The following is a 16,185-nucleotide window of genomic DNA, read 5'->3' on the forward strand; positions in this document are numbered from 1 at the left end:
TACTAACAATTGATAAGACCATATTCTGAATAGTAAAAATTTGAATTTGAATCTTAGTTGGCGTAGAAATTATACAGGTTATGTGGGTTGTCAAATCCTCAGATAACCTCCACAGAACACACACATAAAAGCTCGTGAAAGTTTCTGTATTGAACTCGCCAGATGGAGCCACATTCGTAAGAAGTTATGTAATATATATTTTGAAATTTGCATTCTAAATTAATTCTGCAGATCTTACAACGATAACTCATCATTGAATTCAGGAAAAAGATGTCATCAACCATAACGCATTCTTAGGCGTGTGGTTTGTGAAGCACAAAGAAACTTTTGTCAAATATCTTTGGGTGCCGTCGCGGAACTCATTAACTCACATGGGTTCAAGTTAACTCATATATAAGTTAATTACGAGTTCTGATGGCCAAGTATACTTACTTCAAATGAAAGTGAAACATGGAATAACGGTTACATTTATTAGAGACATTCAGCAGAGAGTTAAAATTTTAGGAGGGCATGGAATTGAAACAATTTCTTCAAATAACGATTTATTGTAAACATTTTTTGCTTTTATTTAAATATTTTATTATTACAAAACAGAAACATGTTACATTCGATTATCTAACATTGTTAAAATGATGAAGGTATTAAAAAGAATTTTAATTGCTATTGGTGTTCTGCACATATTCATTCAATATTATAATAACATTCAATATCTGTACAATAATAATCCAGTTTTGGAAGGTAACAGAATTCGATACCATATCATTTTTGATTCTTGTGTAACATCGATGAGGAATGAATTGACATATTCATAAAAGTTACTAGAAGCAGAATCAATTACTAGAAAATACTTGATTATATTCCAAAACTCAACATTCAACCCTTCATATTCTGCAATTCTGATTTATCCGACAAAAATAAAGAAGAGTTAACAAAAGGGACTGAATAATTATTGGATTCAAGCTGCATGTGTAGGTCAAATATTGCATTGATTTGGAAAATTGTTTGTTTCATATTTTTGAAGACCTGAGAAAAAATTTGATTTTATAACTTGTTGGAAATCTGTATTGATATTTTATCGTATTGGATTGGGGATTTCTTGGCTCTTCCTGAACAGACAGAAAAGTTTAACATTTATCCATTTATTCAATACCTACATGTTATGATGATTACAATAGAATAAAAAAAATGTTTCAATCTTCAAATATGCAGAAAATATTTCGAAGATGGAAAGAATACATGTAAGTAACTGATTGGAAAAATTTCTTGGTTGAAAATGTGATAAAGTAACTTCAGGTGTAATTTTGTCATTCACGAGTTTCACAAATTTCACCAAAATTCCTTGCCAGTAAAGAGGCAAAGTTATAACTTTTTTGTTTGAAACTATAATTTGCGATCACCTTTCATTCAAATTCGAATTCGAATTTTTCCGGGATGTCAAATTTTTGACACATTTGACAGAATCTCGCTGTGGCTAAATTTACGTGAACCGGATACTAACGTAATAGAAAATATTTCGCGATAATGTGCGTTAATCTAATTTGGAAAAACTCAAGATAAAGTCGTTGTTGACTCTCTCAACCGAAATTGATTAACATTTCCAAAACAATATGAGAGACACCTAAAATTTCGAATAAGCAGATAGATGAATAGGTATTCTCAGTACGAATTATAAGATGGTGAATTCTCATCAATATTTACCATTATTCGTACACAAGTACGAATGATTCAATAATTGTTCAACTTCAGTACCTCAAAATGGGCCTGAGAAGCGTGTATTTTTAATTTTTGAGATTATATTTGTGAACAGAAATTTTGAAAAAATATAAACAATGTTGATACTGAATAATTTTCATACAAAATCCATCTTAGAAATTTCTTCTGGGATTTGACTAACTTATTTGTTGTAACCATCATAACATTTAGTATTTGATATTTCATTAAAATTCACAAAAAAATCAGTCACATCTAGTTATAAAATATGAAAACAGTCACGCAATAAAATATATTGATTCAATTAAGATGCGTATTGAAATTACATGTATTGAAATATTGCAAACATGATATGGAATTTACGTTAGAAAAACTTTTGAATTACATACACAGTTTTATTAAATTGTTGATTGATATGAATGAAACAAAGTGACAAAATTGCGTTTGTTGCAAACTTATAATTTCGAAATGAAAACATCCAAATATTCATATCTTTCCTGGAAAATAGCTTTCAATTTATTTAGGTCTCGTTAAGTAAGTAAATCTCACAATTTGTTGAAGAACCATGTCAATGTTTTCATTTTTTAGATTCTGATTGTGATAATTGAGAAATATGCCTTCAAAGTAATGAAGAAAACGATGTTCATAATTAATCATCCTGTACTAAAGAACTACCCATGTTTACTTCCTACTTAGTTAATGTACAAAATTTGTAAGAGCAATTTGCTATGGAGATTTTTAGATATTATTTGGTTTTACTCATATCAGTCATCAAAGATTCATTTGATTTTAGTAATACCAAACTTTACAAATTTCATTCAATTTACATAATGAAGAAGGATAAATGAAAACAGTCTAAATATCTCATTAAAATCCACTTGACTTCCCACAGATATTCATGATTTTTTTTGAAGTTTGTGGCAAAAAACTGTGGAAAAATATAAAAATCATGAAAAAATATAATACAAAGTTATGAGTCAAGTGTATATCATGTTGCTATCAAGGCAAATTTTAGCAATGTTATGAAATGGATTCACAAACGTTGAGTTACCACGCATATAAATTAAAAACGGTAGAAGTTTTGATTGATTCGATGAATTACAGTAACAAATTTATACAAAGATATAGCTTGATAAAAGCTGTTGAAAGTTCATTTGGAGTTCATGACAGTTTTTGATTTGGAAGAAGGAAAGCTTTGATATCGCATCTATCTTTTTTTGGTTGTTTGGATTACTTTGTTTGTTGGATGGATATAGTTTATTTGTCCAGTGAGAATTCTTTATGACTTGGATGGCTCGAAATTAGTACTGAAAGTACTGAAAATACAATTACAATGACCCACGAAAACCCAGATTTTCGGTAATTAGTAGGAATTGACTGACTTGAACATAACTGTTGAAGCAATAGCTGCAAAAATAGATACACAAAGTCTCCATTATTTGTGAAGTTATGTTGATTATCACCTCCTTTTGTTTATACGTCCTATAGTGAGTATCAAATTCAACTTGACTGTGAAGTAATTCAGTGTTTTTTTTGAAACATTGAAAATGGTTTCTGAACAAGTAATGCTAATGAATAACAAAACATTTCAAATCATTGAATAATCAACGAAAACATTCTATCAGAGGGATAAATATCATCTTGCCAAAGGAAAACTTTTCGAACATCAAAAGTAAAAGTTGTTACTGTGAGGATTTGTACAATTCAACTTTGAAAAAATATACCAGTATTGTTTTTCTGAAGACATTGTAATCTGTTGCAGAATTTTCATTTTTGATATAATATATAATATTTTTAATTGATTTTTAGATTGAAATAAAGTTTTTAATGGTATATATTTCACTGACAAAATTTACTTTATTGTATCACAAAAAACACTTTTATTTCATATCGGTTTTTTGTTACCCAAAACGAAATATTGAAAAGTATGATAGAGCCACTGGCCCAGATTATTATTTAAAAAAAATAATGTGGAATTATGTTTATTCTTGGCAAGGTTTCCATTATATTGAAAACCTGACTGAGTAGTGTAGTGTAAAGGCAACATTATTTGTCAAATAATCAAAAACCGTGAACTCCTGATCTTACAACTGGAATAGATTGTCACTTTGCCGTGAGAAAAGCACAGCTCTATTTACCTAAGCAAAAATGTACACTATTTATAATTTTTAATTTATCGATCGCTCATATTGTTTTTCATTCACTTTTCACAACCTTTTTATTGATTTCTTTAAAATCGAAGCTTAACTTTTAAATTAATTTTTACAATTGTTTAAAATTCATTCATCTCAGTCAAATGAAGTCTATCATATCACGAATAAAGAATTATCTCGGTACACTTGTGATGGACACAGTTGAAAAATAATATTGTTCAACAGAAAAGTTAATTTTCATTGGTCAATATTTTCAACCAAGTATATTACGAGAATCTGAAATACATTCCTCAACTTGAAAGACGTTAAATTCATTCTGGACTTGTTTGTAGATATGTGGCTTCTTCTACAAGATAGTTTACTACAATTATATTGACGATGTAATGTATTCAATTTGTATTCCTTTTGATTTCGAAAACCTTTTTCACTTTCTGTTACTTCGTAAGACGATTGTGAGATATTTGAGGTCACTTTGTAAAACTTGACACCTTTCCATAGAAACCAGGATGAGAATTCGTTTGTTTTTTAAGAGAGTAGGATAATTAGTTATTGATTCTCTTTCTACTGATCGATGTCATTACAAAACTGTACACCAAATGATATGATTGGTAATGAGCCTTATCTGAAATGCATTTATCATAAATATTTCAAACTTTGTCGTACAAAAGAATCCATCAACAGTTTGGGGAGAAAATATATATTAGAATGTTGGTAAATGTGATATTTATGAAATTTTTTTTGCAATGGACATACTGAGTGGTAGAATGGCAAAATAATAGAATTGAAGTAAAAGTATATTCACAATTAAGGAATATTTTCCAGTATTATCCGATAATCTATAAGAAATCGCTAATTATTCATTATAGCTTGATTGTACAAGAATATTTTGGTTGGTTCAGTTACCAACTTTGACCGAACAGAATTATCATTCTTGCCGCTTTATTTTACTTCATTTTTCACACCTTCTTTCGATGTTTTTTTAACGACCTGAATTCATTTGACTGAGATGCTTCATCTACACTTTATCATTTACTTTCTCATCATTAGCTTTGAAACAGTAATAATTGACATTTTCTGTACGATAAAAAACAGGAAGAAAGTACAATAATTTCTTGAGATTTCTTGTTAGATAACAGGAAGCCTTTGACATATTTTTGTAACTTTATTTTCGTATTGATGCATCATATCACGTTTAGAGAGATGATTTGCTAGTCAAACTTGATAGATATAGACCTTGATGGACCTTTAAATACATTTTTGAGAATTGAATGAAATCACACAACTCTTATAGAAAATCAAAGTTTTCAAACTATCCATTTTAATAATTAAGCAAGTTTCACATATAATTTTACAAATAAGCATTTGGCGAAACTTATAAAGAAAGAAAGTAATACAAATTATGAAACAACAAAAATTAATTGGCGCTCATTGGGCTTCATTGATTCCAGTGGCCCATTTGCTTTTTCAGCTGCAGGAAAACCCGGAAAATCCTCCAGCATCACATCATCTGAAGATCTTGATCTGCCAATGTCCTCTCTTTCATAGAGTAAAATGCAGGGTGTCCCCAGAGGCTCCAATAAATTCAAGGAAATAAATATTTCGAAATAATATGTATGTATATTTATATATTTTTTTCAAGTTTCAGTTCTGATTAATCTTTTTTTGTGTGCTCTGTTCGTACTCATGTTATAGTTAGTTTTTTTTAATTATTGTTTTTCCCCCGTTATAAATATTGTATGTCTCTTGGAAAAATGAATTGTTATTATTATTATATCAGTAAAAACTCCATTAAGGTTATTGTTTTATTTTGATTGACTGATATTTGTTAAAAAACATAGATGACAGTTAGTCAATGACTGATTGTGACGTAGCGCATATTATCAATATCATTAATGACAATAATATTTATCAAGACGAAAAAAAACCTCATCTCTTGAAGACGCCGACTTGGTTGGTGAACTACGCGTCGAGAATAGTTTTACATTTCTGGTGATTGGGAAAAGTGCTCATTTTCGATTTATTCTATACCAGTTTAATATTTTATCACAAGTTGATGATTTAATTGTGATAACAATGAAACAAAACAGTGTAATATAGAGATGAGGATGTTAATCAGAAGGAAAACTTTTGATTCGGATTTGAATTTTTGTGTTTTTCGATTTATTTTTAATTTTACTGAAAGATCATTAGATATCTAAATGCCTAGAGGAAATATTGATTTCTCTGCAAATTCAAGCTATTCAACTAGTAATTGCTTGGCTTGTCTTGTATTATGATCATTTAATATTTCAATTTTCTCAATAGTATGATGGAAACAATAAATTTTCAATTGTAGAATATATTGAACATCTAAAAAATCACAAGATATCGCAATTTGAATATGAGTTTCCTTTCTTCATTTTGCGGTCTTCTGAAATAATTTTAGTAAATTGATGGATGTATCTGTTACTACGTGGTAGGAAACCATAATGAAGAAAAGATATTTTAAACTTTCTATGTTGAAGAAAAGAGAATTAAAACTTTCCATGTTCTTTACCACTTTTATTTGTAACTAAAATGACTGCAGTTTCGTCCTATAAGGACATTTTCAAACTTATAACTTAATATGCATTTGAGGATGCGTGTGAATTTTTGCGAAACGCTATACGTAGTTTTTTTAGAAATCGATTACATTTATGACAAAAAACTACTGTACGCAAATCGCTGGATAAATAATTCGCAGTCAACGAACTTTTATAACTCCAGAATCTCTACCAATGAATTATTCTTGTTTTGAAATGGAAGCATTCATTTAATTTCGGTAAATGTGCTTGATGAAATGAAAGAACGAAGAAATATGATGCATCAATATGAAGAAATAGAATGATTTAACGTACCGATGAACAGATAAATACAATTAAATTCAACCACCCTGAAAGCACAGACATAACATGACAATATAATTTTTATTGTTTTATTGGTTTGCAAACTCTTCTACGATAATATCAATTACATTCCATTCACGTTTTTACAAGACTATTGCCAAGGCATTCTCTGCTTTCTGGGGCATAACACACCATTCAGTCTAAACGTAACATTAAAAACGTAAACAATTAGTCTCTCTTATCTGATGTACTAGATACAACACACTATCATGCGCTAATTTGATATAAACAAGATTATTGATTGTATTTGCCATCCGGGAAGATGTACTGTCAGCCGTGTAGCCACTTCACTGCCCAGAGATCAGTCCAGAAAGCGGTCCTACTCTACATTATCAAGATTTCTTCTAGGCTTCCGCCACGTGGACGTCCATAGCTCAGTCCAACAGACCGTTCTTCGTACAGTATCACCCCAGGTGATTACTTCTTGGCTTCCTCTTTCTTCTCCTCTCTCTCTTTCACTTTCTCGTCGGTGTCGAGGTTAAGGCACTCTTCAAAAAAATGTTGCATCGAACTATAAACGTGTTCTATTACGCCTTCTAGTTGATGCCCTTCATCGGCATAACACTGCAAAATAAAGGAAATAGCGGATGATTGTGTGTTCATCAATATAATAAATAATGGGAATGAAGAAAACGGTATAGTTTTGAATGATCAATTGACGATTGCTTGTGTTAATTATTTTTCATTTGACTAATACTTCATGAAAGTCCGTGATACATCTCTTGAAATTATAAACCCTTTCATGTGAGATTTCCATTAAAAAGTTTATGAAACCACAACAGAATTTTCACTTGATAGTAGCTATTTTATGTGTAACCAATCCAGTATTAGATATGCTTGAAGAATCAAAGAAAAAATGAAACATGTGATATGCTGTAAAGGAGTTTATGTTGAAAGTATATTATATTGATTTAAGTGGACAATTGAAAAGATATTGAGAATAGTAGATATACAATGCGAATTAGTTGAGAAATAAACAAGATAAAAATCCTCGATTTTTTAAGAAATAGTCGAAATTCATTAGTTCCTTCATATAAACCAAAATACACCAACAAACCAATCAAAAAATTGAATATACCTGCTACAAAGAACATAATAATAATAACTGCTTTATTGATAAAATACAAAAAACAACAAAAAGATAAATGAGAATGAGATTCTGGTACTCATTGGGGAAGTCTAGCTCAAAAACTCAACCAACAAGAACCACTCCATAATGAATGCGAACATACAGAAATTAAAAAAAAAAACTCAATTAGCATAACGGTACCACGAAAAGAGAAAAATGAATGAAAATATTAATTGGTCATTATCCCCTAAAGAGTTTTTTCTGATTGATTTGGCGGCTACTTGATGAAGATCCATAGTAATTTCATAAACTACAACTAAACAAACTTTTTGTGGAGATCTAATACTTTATGAAAAAACCTTGAACAGTCGATAAATCAAATTATTTTGTTGCTTATTCATTATTGATTTGTCCCTTGGTAAAAACTGAAAAACTGAATACCATAGATATAATTTTATATTTGTATATGAATCGATCAGGCAATGAATTGTAGAGTTTTACAACGACGAAAATAAATGATCTCTGGAACTGTGCAGTGCGAAGTCGTGGCATAGTTGATTTGTTTTCATTTCTAATATCCATTGAGTGGTACCAAGCATCACCCCTAAGTTTCTAGCTGTATTGACAGGAGTCAAGTTGGTATGACTTAGTTATAAGTCGAAATTGTGTTCACTTGATAAATGCTTGATTAAATCTAGATCAGCTTAGATTTTGTGCCTAAGCATACTCATTGATTTCAAAATGTACGCGTCATCAACATGAGCCTGTATTTTACAATCCTTAATGGACGAGATAATGCCAGTAATATAAATAATGAACAAGAAAGGTCCCCAAATGGGACTCTGTGGTACTCCTGATGAAATATCAAGTGATGAGGACTAGTGATCAACGAAACCAAATATATTTCACAAATTCAGGTTCCTACACCAGATAAGTCTAATGTCGCTGAACATGCCTTGGGGAACGATTGAAAATGTTTAGATCGGTACAGAATAACGGGGTTTAAGATGAACAGGATCGTACTTGCTCTCTCAAAACATTGACCTTTGTTGAGTTTTTCCCTTCCGGACAAGTTATCTCAAACAAGAAATAGTAATTTACGTAGCAAACTCGGAAAATACTGTTTTTCTGGACGAGATGACAAAATTCTAGGACGAGCCGTATGCGACCAAAAAATTGCTTTCGAAAGTCTTGCGTACACTATTTTTTCGGTAACCGTGTAGATTAACAAATCAATGAGATTATATTTGAATGGTCTTGGCAATTTTACTTTTGTTTGAAAGTGAATTGTCTTTATAGCCTTCAGCGACATTGACAGACTTCCAGCCACCGTGTCTCTAAATTTGTGATGTTTCCACCATTATCAGCAAAAGACGTCGGTGGAGTTCGACGAGTGACCTGTGTGATGTTTGGGATTGGGTGAATTTAAAAATTCTGCGATTCGTATTCCGAGATTCTCAAGACTGTGGACACCAACATACTGAACTGAACATTTCCTTTGTTTGTAATTCACGAATAATCTGTTTTATGGAGTGAGGATGGCCGTAAAGATGAATAGTGTCATTATAACAGTAGGCAGAGTCTCAGAATGAAGTTTTACTTGAATACCCTCTGTGACATTGTTGTCAGCACATCTCAATAGTCGACAAAATTTGCAATGAAAATCAGTGACGGCTCGTGCATTGGAGAACAGGGGAGGCTAAAGTCATAAAGACTATATACACACAGAAAAGCCCGCCGGCGGCGCGAAAATTTTTTGGGGTACCGCACCTATTTGAAGCAAAATACGTAATATTTGCATAAATGCAAACAAACATTGTGTATTGCCGAAAATTATACGCATAAAACTGACCATAAAAAGAAACAAAAACAAGGAAAAAGGTTTGTCTTTGAGTAATTTAACATAAATGAACTCTTCAAAGTCAATAAATAATAATACTTTTCTCTTCTAATATAACAGTTTTGTTAAAAATTGCTACAAATATTTTATAAGCACAAGTATTTAATCAATATTATCTTTGACATATCTAAAAACGATTGAAAATTGTGATGTACAGGTAATATCGGTAGTTTCATCAATTTTCCATGCAAAAAAAGAAACACTTTCAATCTCCTTGCTTATATTTTCCTTAATAATATATGCCACACTGTCTATAAGCTCATTTTGGATGTTTTTTGATGTGCCCGAAAAAACGCTACCGTTTAAAAAGTGCCAAATTGGGAATCATATTTGCCCCATAACATTAAAAGTTCCTTGTAATTGCCGCGATTCATCGAATCTTCGGTTTCATCGTGTCCGCGAAAAGCTAATTCTTGGGATCCCAAATAAATCGTAATATCAATAAGTCTTTTAAAATTCGACCAATTCACCTTACTTGATTATTAAAAGAAATTATGACCTCTTTTTGAGCTGTATCTGAAAATATGAAAAAAGATGCAAACGAATCACAGTGCTTTACCTGATATCTAAAAAGAACCCTTGCCCGGGTTAAGGCGCTAGCTAGGGATACCCCATGCTGATAGGGGGCCGTGAGGTCGGCCAGACCGTGGATGAGGAAAAAGACTTCTTTGGTACGTTTCGCGCTCGTTGCGTAGCATCAGCTTCCACGTAGCCTTTGTAGTTTTCCGTGGGTAGGCCTAAAATTCTCTCCGTGAATGCGGCATCTGGAAACAATGATAGTATTTTTAAATTCACCACCGTCACGAAGAAACAAAAAATATGAGTTGAAAGTAACCAGGTTTAATTCAATGCCCCAAAAACCCAGGCATCGGTTTTCTCCAAGAAGATACATGTCTCCGAACAGGATATAATAATGTAGGGTCAGATAATTCCATCTTTCTGCTTCGATAAGTTTGTTGGGGGTTAAAATAGGCACCAATATGTCTTGTCACAATGATGACGCTGGAATTGCAAAGGCTGCTTCTCAAAAGTTTGGAACACTGTTCCGAACCAGAAAACTGTGAACACCACAGCAACTTTTGATGATTTATGAAACTCAGATCTGACCTTTGGAGTATTGTCCTTATGTATGGAGCTCTGCCCCCAAACATACCCTGAAATTGATGGATTCTATCCAGAAAAGAGCCATCCACCTGATCCATCCAAATTTCCCTATCGGGCAAGAAAGGTAAGACGAATTTTATCGCCTGCTCGGCCTACTTTCTGGGAGATTCGGATACTGTACCTCCTCTTGTTGTTAGTCGACTTATGGACTATAGCAAAAGGAACAAACTACAAATAGTAATGGGATGTGACGCCAATTCACACCATACAGCGTGGGGCAGCACGAATATAAACCGTAGGGGTGAGTTACTCTTTGATTATATACTAGGGAAAGGGCTGTCTGTGATTAATGAGGGCTCGGAGCCAACTTTTGTCACTAGTAATAGGCGAGAGGTATTAGATTTAACCATCAGCTCACATTCTCTGAGCAACAAGACACACCATTGGTCTGTATCTACTGAACCGTCTTGTTCAGACCATATATATATTCTTTTCAACATTGAAACAGGTCTAAGACCAGTAGTGGAATATCGTGACTCAAAATCTACTGCCTGGAGGGGGTATAAAAACTCCCCCCAATCGTGATTTGAGGACGGATTCAGTACTATTCACAGTTGTAATGATATGGATTCAGTAGCGACGCAATTTCGCGAAGCAGAGATCTCATCCTTTCATGAGAACTATCCACTGAGGGTCAAAGGAGATAACCACAACTCTTCTTGGTGGAACAAAAGCCTGGAAAGTAAAAGAAAAGAAGTTCGACGACTATTAAATCTATCTAAAGAGTCAGGTAGCTGTGAGCTTTATGAAACCACTCAAACGACATACAGCAAGAAAATTAGAAAGGCAAAACGGGAGTCTTGGAGGAAGTTCTGTGAGAGTATCTCTGATTTACCTCGCAGCGCAAGAAATCACAAGATTCTCTCTAGAGAGTCGACTGCTAAAATTGGGTCGCTTAAACGACCCGATGGAAATCTGACTCTTGATAATAACATACCGCTCATCTTCGAGGGTGCTAAACGCCCAAAAAAGAACGACTGGGACGTCGCAGAGAAGGTTATCACAGCACCGGCAGCTGAATGGGCTATCAAGTCTTTTTAGTCCTTCAAATCTCCGGAGAGGATGGTATATTTCCCGCTCTTCTTCAAAACGGACTGGAAATAATTTTACCTATTCTCTCAAAATTGTATAGAGCTAGTCATGTTTGCAAAATAATATATTTCCTGAAATGTGGAAGATTTCTAAAATACTGGCTCTTCCTAAAATATCTAATCCAAATACTCTTAACGAATATTTTACTAGCCAACCAGTTGGGATTTCGTAAAGAACACAGCTGTACAACTGCTCTCTTGAAAATAACTGATGATATTTTCGAAGCTGCAGACAAAGGTAACACGACTGCTTTGATAGTCATAGACTTCTACAAAGCTTTTAATACTATTAGTTATCCAATTTTATTTGCAATTTTGAACTTCATCGGGATCTCTGAACCTGCTATAAATTTAATTAAAAGCTATGCTAAAGATCGTTCATAGTTTGTAGAAACTTCGAAGGGAAAATCAAGCAGTGAATTGATTGAATTTGGAGTGCCTCAGGGATCTATACTTGGACCCTTATTATTTTGCATATACACTTGTGATCTAGTTTATGTTTTAAGACATTGTAATTCACTTATGTATGCGGATGATACTCAACTATATCTATCATTTAACCCAAAAGACGTTGCTACTGCTAATCAAAAATTGAATGAAGATTTAGCTCGTCTTATTTCAGCATCTGAAGCTCATAACCTCAAAATTAATTCAAACAAAACTAATCTGCTTGTTTTAATTAAAAATATTTTTTATTTTATATTATATTATTTTATTTTTATTTTATTTCATTTTATATTTTATATTTTTATTTTATATTTAATTTTAATATTAATCGTAGCTTGGTGGAGAGACATATTAATATTGTTATTGGTGATACAGTAATATGCCCCACGAACGTGGCAAAAAATTTAGGTATCGAAATGGACGTGAATTCAAGGTTTACAAAACATGTCATAAAATGTGTGCAAAGAAGTTCCATGAGTTTGAAAATGCTTTATCCTCATCGTCATTTATTATCAATAAGTTTAAGAATAAAATTAACAAATGCTCTTGTGTTGAGTCATTTTGCATATTGTGATGTTGTGTATGGTTCATGCCTGGATAAAAAAGATATTTTAAGAACTGAGAGTTCAAAAATCATGTCTCAGGTATATATATATATATATATATATATATTATATATTATATATATATATATATATATATATATATATTATATTATATATATATATATGGTATTGTATATATATATATATTGGACGATCTAACGCCACTTTCCCTCAATGGTGTGGTCATTCCATTTGGAACGGAGGTGAAATATCTTTGCATTGTCCTTGATAAAAGACTCACCCGGCGCTCACTTGGGCACCGAATCAGGTTCTTTGAGTTCGGCAGATCCCTAGTCACACCATACAAACTGATCGGCTTCGTTATTTGGCCGAGTGTGAATAGGTGTGAGCCACAATAAACCCTTGCGGGTTGCGGTGGAGGGTCGAACAGACCCACTCACTTTAGACCTACCTACCTACCACCTGATTGCAGACGCCGTAATGCAATGAGGTTGCGGTTTATTGTGAATCTGAGACTCAATCCACTTTAGATGAAGAAAAATCGCACTAGAGGAGCGCCGTGTTCAGTGATGCTATTTATTATTTTGTCTTCTGAGCTATTGTTCTACAGTTTGAGAGTTGGAATATACTGATGACTTAGTTTACTTTGTAGAGTGATTACTAGATGATTGTGAAATACGCTTTTTACAATTTTTATATTAGTTCACTGTTTTTCTGACACAAGATCTACTGATTAGCATAAAAATGACTTGAATACACTGGCCGTTTTTGTGTGGCCCGATTTCGGGCCACACAGGAGATTGAACTGTTTTTTATAATGAAGTTCGGACGTCATGTAAACATTCAACATCATTCTACTTACTGTAATATAACCAGTCAGATATCGGACTAACTGCTACTCCACACTTGAACACTTTTTGTTGGTTTCCTAATCCTAGTACCATAGAGGTCACGTACCCACCATATCCCCAACCCCAAAGTCCGACACGAGTTTTGTCGAGATATTTATGTTTATCTAAAAGATACTCCAACACGGTCACCTGAAAAAAACAACACGAAGTAATAACATGAAAAAACAACAGACGTTTCTGAGTCTGTCATATCATTTTAGACATCTAAATCCAGATTTTGTATGATATTGACCTGAGTGAAATATAATTACCTGATCTTGTACTTCAACACCACCAAGTTGGTGGTAGAGCGAGCGATCAGTTTGACCCTTGGCACCTCGGACGTCAAGTTTAACGTAAACTACGTCGCAATGACTTGACATGTAGGTCCCCCAATCAACCTTGAACTCTTCTGTAACTGATTTACTGCCTGGCCTGCCATTACTGAAATAAAAACACACCAATATGTATCGGTTTCAAGAGGTTGGCATACTAAGGCGATAGGATATTATACTGTGAATGGTAGGAAGATCGATGGAAATATTGGTAAAAATATCCCATTATCTTGGGCAAAAATTTCAATTTCTACTTCATTAAAATTCACTACAGAATATATTATGAAATAACAGTAAAGAGGATAGTTTTTACAAAAAATTTACTTTAAAAACTAATGAAATGCAGTCAGAAATGGAATCGGTTTCAGACATTTATGTTATTCTAAATGAGTAGGTTCATATTGAAAATGAATGATTATACGAACATCTCATATACAGGGTACAGCGTCGGTTTGTCGTATTTTGAAAGATTATAAGATTTGGGAAAGAAAGTTTTTGGCTTTCTACTACTCCATCTTGATACAGAAAAAGGGATGAGGGAATCTTCCAAAGAAAGGAAGGAAGTAATCAATTTGAAAATAAGTAACTCTATACATGGATGTGTAGGTCATACATGTATAGAGTTACTTATTTTCAATTTGATTACTTCCTTCCTTTTTTTGGAAGATACCCTCATCCATTTTATTGTATCAAGATGGAGCAGTAGAAAGCCAAAAACTTTCTTTCCCAAAAATTAACTTCGAGCAGAGATCGAAATTTTTTCAAATGAGAAACAGCGCCCTTTTGCCGTTTTAGAAAATAGTGAATGGATGTGGAAGTTAGCCTTCTATGTCGATTTGACAAATCATATGAACGAACTGAATTTGAGATTGCAAGGAGAAAATCAGCTTCTCCCTGATTTATACACCAATATCAAATCCTTCAGGCAGCAAATAATACTATTTCAATCGCAATTACGTAAAAAATGTTTCACACATTTTGAAACATGTGAAATATTCAGCCACACTACAGAGAGTGAATTTCCCGTCAATTTTGCAATCGAAACTTTGAGTGCTTTGAAGATAAATTTTGATACTCGTTTTTCAGATTTTGATGTCATTGCGAATGAAATTAAGCTTTTTCAAAATCCTTTTGATTCTGACATTGAAACCCTGGCTCCGGAAGTCCAAATGGAAATTATTGATTTACGGTGCAGTGATATGCTTAAGAACAAATATCAAAATTCATCTTTGTTCGAATTTTATAGGAGTCTTCCACTGGAACAATTTGATAATTTGCATAAATTTGCTCGTGGGTTGTTTTCTGTTTTTGATACTACTTACTTGTGTGAGAAAATGTTTTCCAAGATGAAGTACACAAAGAATGTTTACAGATCTCAATTAACCGATGGGCATCTTAAATCTCTTTTGATAATCGGTACAAATAAAATTGATCCACAACTACAAAGTATTGTACGTGGAAAATCAAAATTACATAAATCTCATTAGTGTTTTTGTTTTACTGTGATTCATTTCAATTATTTGTTGGTTATTAATATGCTTAAACTTAGATACTTAAGTTGAGTTTTCTTTGTCATCATTTCTGTCATTAAGTTTTACCTTGCAAGTAAATAAAACCGAGTAATTATCATTCTGTGTTTTCTTCTTCAACTTATCACAGCAATAGTAACAACAATTAGGTAATCATTGGCTGTCGCGGGCCGGATTGATGACACTGGCGTGCCGGATTTGACCCGCGGGCCGTAGTTTGGAGACCCCTGGGCTAGAACATCAAAGAAAGATTGGAGACTTGTCTCTCTTCTATCGTGTTCAAATGACTTGGCTACTTTCGCACCGGTTTCATCCTTAAAAAAAGTAAGTCGGCTTTTCAAAGAATGTATCTTGGATATATTCGATCTCTTTTGGTTTCGGTGCCGCACACTATATAGATAAAATAT

The 16,185-nt window shown here is 33.0% G+C and overlaps 1 protein-coding gene across 1 annotated transcript in view; it reads right to left on the bottom strand.

The window, feature by feature from the left end:
* Positions 1 to 525: 525 nt before the first annotated feature.
* Positions 526 to 16,185, bottom strand: part of LOC111508830 (inactive dipeptidyl peptidase 10) — an 81,709-nt gene continuing 66,049 nt past the window's right edge. Inside the window, 5 exon segments of the mRNA XM_074174732.1 lie at positions 526 to 7,351; positions 10,316 to 10,416; positions 10,419 to 10,520; positions 13,887 to 14,064; positions 14,187 to 14,358. Coding sequence (XP_074030833.1) covers positions 7,205 to 7,351; positions 10,316 to 10,416; positions 10,419 to 10,520; positions 13,887 to 14,064; positions 14,187 to 14,358 — 700 coding nt within the window. The 3' untranslated portion in view covers positions 526 to 7,204.

This window comes from Leptinotarsa decemlineata, unplaced genomic scaffold (genome assembly GCF_025532065.1).
Source record: "Leptinotarsa decemlineata unplaced genomic scaffold, Ldec_3_MD MMD2_tig00000882_RagTag_RagTag, whole genome shotgun sequence".
NCBI classification, from domain to species: domain Eukaryota; kingdom Metazoa; phylum Arthropoda; class Insecta; order Coleoptera; family Chrysomelidae; genus Leptinotarsa; species Leptinotarsa decemlineata.